The sequence below is a fragment of the Artemia franciscana genome, unplaced genomic scaffold, assembly GCF_032884065.1.
Source record: "Artemia franciscana unplaced genomic scaffold, ASM3288406v1 Scaffold_7706, whole genome shotgun sequence".
Classification (NCBI taxonomy): Eukaryota; Metazoa; Arthropoda; class Branchiopoda; order Anostraca; family Artemiidae; genus Artemia; species Artemia franciscana.
In genome coordinates this window covers 1,156-9,766 of record NW_027067763.1, presented here as the reverse complement: position 1 = coordinate 9,766, position 8,611 = coordinate 1,156, and the positions used below count along the sequence as shown (strand labels likewise).

Genomic DNA, 8,611 nt, shown 5'->3' with positions numbered 1-8,611 from the left:
ATACTTTTAACAACGACATGAGACATGTCTCCATATTTTGCTACACGATCATTTAGCCCAAAAGGATAAGCTGTACCAAGAGTACGGATCCAGAATTCCTCCTGTTTGCGCAGTCTATTATTCTTCTCTTCTTTATTTAAATTTTAAAATTCGAAATTTTCTAAAATTGTAATAGTTATATCTGATAAGGAGCACATACCATCATTACAATGGTGAACTAGATTTTTCTAGTTATTAGTTTTTTCTTTATTAATTGTTGTTTTATGTCTAGAAAATCTTTTATATATATTATTAGTTGGTTCCCCCACATATTGTAAGCAGCATTTATTACATTCTGAAAGGCAAATTACATTAGTTGTTTTACAATTAACTTTACCACGTAACTTGCATGCAAAATATTTATTATACAAAGTACTCTTAAAAGAAGTTCACGGGATGAAATAATCTTGGCAAAGAAAACAACAACTCTTACACTTAATAATTTTCGAAAAATCATTCCGAGTTTCGAGGCTAATATTCATATTTTGTTGCATTAAAAAATTTTCAAAATAAATCCAAATCAAAACAACATTCAATTCAAGGTTCTGCAATCAAAGTCCAAAAATCATGCCAAGGTCAATAAAAATATGCATGTAAGAAAAATAATTAACTGCATATGTTCTATCTCACCAATAATTATTAATGTAGGGTTAAAAAACCTGGACCAGGGTAAAGGTCTGTCGGGGAGAAAACTAAAACAATTTTTTCTACCAGCACTGGATCCATCCTGGAGTATTATAATGAAAAAAGAAATCACCAATTAAACAGCACAAACACAGAAATAAACATACACCATAACAAAAACCAAAAAAAGCATATAAAAAAAAGAATGATAGAAGGAGAAAGGAAGACTGTTTTCCTACTTTAGTAATTAATATTGATTAGTACTTGAATGAGGTCTTAACCCTACTCATCCCTCCAATTACATAGGTCAAACAGCATAGCCATACACAATCAACCATAAGAATTATCCATGGACAGGCAGTCTTGTTGTAAGTAAGTATAAGTCGTCATTTACCAAATATTAAAAACAATAAAAAAGACAAATAATTCATAACTTATATTAATATATATATATATATATATATATATATATATATATATATATATATATATATATATATATATATATATATATATATATATATATATATATATATATATATATATATATATATATACTCGCATTCCATGATTCCAACTGATCTGTCTTTTCAATTTAAATGATTGCAATTCCCAATTCGATTAGCATTTGCAATCACCATCAATAAAACTCAAGGGCAATCATTAGAAAAATGCGGTATAGATCTTCATACGGACTGATTTTCCCATTGTAAATTATATGTTGCTTGTTTTAGAGTCGGTAAACCGGATGGTCTATTTATTTAGACAATATTAGACAATGGGACTGCGAAGAATATTGCATATCCACGGGTTTTACGCAGACCAAAATTAGCACCTTGTTTACGTGTTGCTTTAGGGGGGGGGTAGGCTTGTGGCTCAGAGAGAAATTACCAAAAGAAAGCGTGTCGATGTATTACAAGAGCAACGCGAAACCTGGCTTTCGGCTGAAAGAGAAAGTAAAAAAAAGAATACGTGTCGAGGAATTACCAGTTGTATATCTGCAAGTTTTACGCAGTTAAAAATTAGCACCTTGCACGTGTTGCTGGGGCACGTTCCGGAAAAAAAGTAAAGAAGAAAAATAAAATAAAGAAACAAGAAAAAACTAAAAAAAAACTAAAAAAAAACTAAAAAAAGAAAAAACCAAAAAAACTAAAAAATTACAAGAATTCAACTTAAAATAAGAACTTTAGCTTAGTACCCATATATATATATATATATATATATATATATATATATATATATATATATATATATATATATATATATATATATATATATATATATATATATATATATATATATATATATATATATATATAAATATATATATATATATATAAATATATAATATATATAATATATATATATATATATATATATATATATATATATTATATATATATATATATATATATATATATATTATATATATATATATATATATATATATATATATATAATATATATATATATATATATATATATATATATTGATTACTAAAGTAGGATAACAGTCTTCTTTTCTCCTTTGGTCATTCTTTTTTGTTTATATATTTTTTTTTTTTTGTTATGATATATATATATATATATATATATATATATATATATATATATATTATATATATATATATATATATATATATACTTTATGCTTAGTCATATATATATATATATATATATATATATTTATATATATATATATATATATATATATATATATATATATATATATATATATATATATATATATATATATATTATATATATATATATATATATATATATATATATATTGTCTTAGAGGCAGCCTACGTATTTATATATACCACTTCGTTTACCACTTCCTTTATATTATGTATATATTCGACATATTCTTGCACTGCAAAAATGAACTGCTGGTTCGGAGGTTGTGATCTTTGTGAAGCAACACATGGATTTACATCCACTTCTTTCATTTTCTTGTAACCTATAACATAATTTTGGTTTTTACAATATTTCTTACAAGAGATCCAGAGATTGGGAGTTCTGAGTTCTTTATTTAACAATAAAATCGATAAACAAAAAATTGCTTCAAGACAATCTCCCCCATAAGGCTCCATGGCCAGGAATGAACAGGGGAGAAAAAAATACCAACAACAAAAAATATAAACAAAATCCAAAAAACAGAATTGAGTCGCCCACCTTAATAATATCCAAAAAATGACAAGCTAGGCAGGGGGTAGCACACGATTTCACCAACTCAATTAAATGTCCAACTCAATCCAGAGACATCAACTCCAAGGGAAACCGGAATATAAAATAAAGAGATAAAAAAACAAAAAAAAAACAAACAAACAAAATTATTTACTAGCTAGAAAATTTCTAACATAATTTTTGAACATACCAAACGAGTGGCAGCTTCGTACGAACTCTGGGAGCGTGTTCCAGATCCTGTTGCAAGCTGTCAGAGGGTTGAAGTCAGACCTCACTGATGGTGTGCGAAGAACCAGTAAATTGTTGGAAGTGCGGAGATGATAAGTCGATTGATCAGAAACAAAAGATATATTATTACACAGGACTGCAGGAAGATGGCCGTGCAACTATAAAAAATGAAAGAAGAACAAGAAAGAAAATAGAGAGATTTCAAATCAAGCAAGGGTTTTAGTGAAAATCGGTTAGTTTCCTGAATAAGACTCCTTGCTTTATCATAAAGTTGAGTGGCTTCAGAGACGAGGGTAAAGTTGACATCCAAATAACAGAACAATATGAAACATACGACTGAACTAGGCTGCAGAACAAGATTCTAAGAATCGACCCTGGAAATATATATTTGAGCTTTCTAAGGATTCCGAGACTCCTGGAGACTTTCATTTTAATCAGGTCAATATGATGCTTGAACGAAAGATTTTCGTCAAGCAAGATGCCTAGGAATCGAACGTAACGATCCTTAGGTCTACTTAGAGAACCTCTTGATACATTTATTTCATTTAAATTAGGGCAAGCCTTTGAGACTCTGGAGAAAATGAGAAAACATGACTTTTCGACATTTAAGGCAAGATAATTTACATCAAACCACTGGATAACTCTTTCAAAAAGGGCTATCATCCTTGAACGAAGATCAAACTCAGTTCTACCAGTTGTGCCAAGAGTACTGTCATCAGCAAAAGCAATAAGTGTATCCGGTAAGGACAAACTCTTGTCACAGCTAGTGACGGATACTGGTTGACAAAGACGACAGCAAATGGTAGGTTTTAAATTTTTAACCGCATTAATAAGGTCATTGACGTAGATTAAAAAGAGTATCGGCCCAATGACAGATCCTTGTGGAACGCCAAACTCTATTCCAGAAGGATTAGAGAAGTCAGGATGAACCGAGGTGACTCGACCAGATAAATATGATAGAAACCATGAATAAGCATTCCCCCTTATACCAATATGGGACATTTTCAAAAGAAGAATCTCGTGTGTTAATGAGTCAAACACTTTTTGAACATCAAGAAAAAGAGCAGCAGGCATCAAACCAGAGTCAATAGCTGAATTTAAATAATTCAAGAGAGTTGCACATGCATGCTCAGTTGAGTGTTTCGCACTAAAACCAAACTGAAAATCATGAAAAAAGTGTTTAGGATTAAGAAAATCAAGAAGTCGAGAAAGTATAGCTTTTTCAAAAATTTTACTAAACACTGATAAAAGAGATATGGGACGATAATTTGCAGGATCATCCTTGATCCACCTTTAAAAAGGATGATAACACGAGCACGCTTTAGAGCACTTGGGAAGACACCATTTTCAAAAGAAAGATTGACAAGTCTCGTGAGGGCACACACAATGACAGGAAGAATGAACTTGACGACCTTAGTCGGAACACGGTCTGGGCCAGAGGATGAAGAGCCCCTCAAACAATTGACAGTTCTGGCTATTTCAGCTTCATAGACAGGTTCCAATGCCATTGATTTAGGACAAGGCGGTCCTAGATAAGACTTAAATCCAGTAGAGAAGAAGAAGGACTTACAGATGAGGCTGTAGTGTTGCCGATATTAGCAAAATAGGAAGTAAACGCATCTTGAACTTTTAGTTCACCCTCTACATTTTTGCCGTCAATCACAACACTTGAAGGGACAGAAGGATGCAGAAAAGATGGCCTGATAACAGAATTGATTACTTGCCATGTCTTCCTAATGTCTTTTCCGCACACAGAGAATTTTCTATGTTATAATAACGATTTAGCCCTTCGGCAAAGCGAATTGTAAACTCTTCAATAAGCTTTGAAAAGTTGAAGCCGAGAATCAAGCAAAAATGGCTTAGAGCACTTGTAAGCCTTCCAAAGATAATTAATCCAACTTTTAAGGAGTCCAGGGGTCATCCAAGGATTCAAAAGGGTTGTTCTTTTCGATGTTTGATTTGAATGGGGTGCATCACATGCATCAAAGATAACTTCTTTCAAAGAATCATAAAACGAATTAAACAAAGAATCTATGTCAGATCCATTTTCAGAAATACTCCACAAACGACCTGCCCACCATGACCTAAGAATATGCAAGCCCTGATCATTAAATCTCAAAGAGGAAAAACCAGCTTCTTGGCTTCTCCTTGGCAACGAATCGGAAAAATCATACATGGAAATCTACTCGGTTTGAGGATTCATGTTACTCCTTAATTTCAGATAAAAGAAAACGCTATTTTATTTAATGAGGAAGGGGGTGGGGTCATGATCTCTACAGGTATAATTTTGAATTTTCAACTATGCTTAAAAAATGGCTTATTTAAAGTTTTGATCAGACAATTTTTGGGGAAAAGGGGTGTAGGATGGGATTAGCTGCCCTCTATTTTTTCGGTCACATAAAAAGAACAATAGAACTTTTGATACCCGCTCAAATGAGCCCGCTTATGATGTTCTAGGACCGTTGGTTCAATATGATCACAGCTTAAAAAAAACGCGTGTCTCTGAGTTTCCTCTGGCCGAAAAAAATACGAAATTCCACATTTCCGCTGATAGGAGCTTTAATCCTTTGCAGTAGGCTTCTCTAATATTTTTTTTTCTAAAATTTTTCAAAAATTTTTGCTAAGATTTCTTAACAATTAGTGGGTGTTTTGCTCCTTTATCGAGAATCAGCAAATTTTTAGGCTCGTGTACTTCTATGCGTAACATTAAGCTTAACGAATCTTACATTTTTTGAAAGAGCATACAAAATTAATTAACTTGATATATTTACTTGTATCAAAATTTCCTCTTTTTACAGTTTTGGTTACTATCGAGCCATGTCACTCCTTACTTATGGTTCATTGCCACCAACCTTTTGACATGTACTATATGTAAACCATGTATGAATTGCATAAGGTACAGTCCTTGCCCTGAGGGCTGTGGAGGGTAGACACTCCCTAAAAATAATGTCTGAATCTTTTGACTGGTATTGAGCAAAATAGCTATCTCAAAATGTTGATTGGATTTATTTGGGGAAATTATTGACATTGGGAGGGGGACTGGTTGTAGTCCAATCATTTTTGACAGTATTTAACAGAATTAGCATCTTTTAATAAGGCAACTCTTTAATAGGAAGTGACTTAGGTCAGAAAAAAATACATTGGGCCAATCTCGCTCTTTACTTAGGCACCGCTATTATGCTGCCTGTTGTCACTCAACTTGCTAAGAAAAGGTGAAAAAATATTTATATATTTAGGAGTATTGTATTCAAAGGAGGTATCTTTTAGTTTCATCAAGAACTTAAAGGTTGTTGGAATACTTTTGATAGGCTTCCAAAAATAGCACTTTCATTTCGCTGTCATTGCATATGCATTTTAATATATAGCCTAAAATATGTAGCCTAAATGTCAAAATTCATGGTTGACGGTTAACATTCGCATTGGTGAATACGTATTTATTTTGATCAGATTATTGTCTACTGTTGTATTTTCATTGCGTTTATTGCTTTCAACTTTTAATTGTCCTACAAATTTTCATTGTTTTATGCATCTTAACAATTAACTTGTATGTCAATTTTAGGGAGATTGTGGCATGTTATTGAAGAAGTTAGTGATGTTGATGATGAGGAAGATGAAATTGAAGAAGCTGGTGATGTTGATGATTTGGAAGATGAAGAAAATGTAAGCGATGTTGATGATGTGGAAAATGAAGAAGAAAATATACCCCCGGCCCCAGAAAGACCCCCTCAAAGAGTTCCGGAAAACTATCAATCGGACTGGTACTATGAATTGACTGATAATATGGTCAATGCGCTCCGGCCTGGTAAGTTTTAATTTAGTTTATATATATGTTGAATATGTTCTGGAACTTCTATGTCTTGAGAAAGGGGAGGTAAATTTAAACATAAATTTTTGGGATCTTCTTATTAGCGTACCTTATAACTTCAAGATTCCAAAGAAATAATGAGGGAAGAAGAAAACGAAGCTCTGTATATAGTTTGCCGAAAAATTTATGTCGATTGACTTTATGAGAATTTTCAGTTGTAGCTTAGACAAGTTAATAGTTTGTTGACAGGAGGTTGAAATTTCCTCAGTAGGTTTTTCTTATACCTTTAATATGATGATATAATTTTTGTCACTTATTTTGGTCACTTATCTTTTTTGGGGATATTGCTTCCTTTTTCTAAAAAATCAAGCAAGCTTACTTAGTTCTGTATTTTCCAACGGGTGCCTTTAACCTTCAATTGATTAATATAGTTGCAACCTGTATAAAAATTCAATTCTCTTGATGCAAAAAATAAGGACATGCGCTAAGCCTTTTCTTCGTAGTGTCATGTCTGCAACGTCTTTTACTGTGTATTTTTCTCTACCTTTCTCTGTTCTCAATCTCTCCAATCATCTCAATCTCTCCGCGTCCCTCTCTCACTATCTTTTTTTTTACTCTGTTTCTGATACAAAATAATCCATTTTCACAAGTATAAAATCAGTTATTGTCGAATATATGTTACAAGTTTTGTAAATTGACTGAAACTAAAATTTTTTCAGGGGACCTGCTGCAATTTAGACGGCGAAAATGTGGGGTTAGATATTGTCACTGGGCCATTTACATCGGTCCGTTCAAGCATAATACCAAAAATGGTGAAGTTGTATTGAAAAGCGCCGTATCCCACTTGCATGGGAAAAAGGGGAAAAAGGATAAGCCGAAACATTATTGTCCGGAGGGAGGCTGCTGTATATATTCAAAATATAGACCAGCCTCTCTGTCCGTGAGTATTTCTTTTTTGTTTTTATGGTAGCATAAAATTATGTGAAAAACACTGTTCAACCAAGTAAAAATGATGATTGAAGAAGTGGGCTATATGAAATGGGATGGCATCCCCCCCCCATGGGAATTCCCACAATTTGCTTATACAAATTACCATTAAATCTTCTATAAGTATTATATAAAACAAATTCTAATCAGTCAAAAACCATATCTAAGCTGTAACATCTTGGACTAACTGTAGTCTTAAAGCAATTTGTCCATATAGCTTTTTATTATAAGTATTTATAACTTATATAGTATAAGTATATATATATATATATATATATATATATATATATATATATATATATATATATATATATATATATATATATATATTATATTATATTATATTATATTATAATATATTTTATTTATTATATTTTATATATATATATATATTTATATATATTTATATATTATATTGTATATATTATATATATATATATACTTTATTATTATAAAGTATAAGTATATTATATAGTATTATTATAAGTATTTATTTTTAAGAAACTCTTACTAGGTAAGAAGAAAGATTTCTTAATAACCGTTTTAAAACTTTCTAACACTAAATTAGGTGATTGATTAGTATACATTGTCGCAAAGTCGAAAGACTCAATTCTTTTTTAGCTGAAACCATTGTTAAAGAGTCTTATCACCTGCAGTGGATTATTAGCACTCCAGTATGGAGTAAAATCCGAACATTTTTTAATACCAAAAGAAAAGGTTTTAAGTTTATTCATA

At 31.2% G+C, this 8,611-nt stretch overlaps 1 protein-coding gene across 1 annotated transcript; it reads left to right on the top strand.

Annotated features, from left to right (window-relative positions):
* Positions 1-6,630: 6,630 nt before the first annotated feature.
* LOC136043620 (uncharacterized) lies at positions 6,631-7,829 on the top strand (the record flags this gene model as incomplete). Its single annotated transcript, XM_065728526.1, is given in 2 exon segments — positions 6,631-6,886; positions 7,609-7,829. Coding segments are annotated over 2 exon segments (477 nt in total), but the record flags the coding sequence as incomplete, so codon positions are not given.
* Between the last annotated feature and the right edge of the window lie 782 nt (positions 7,830-8,611).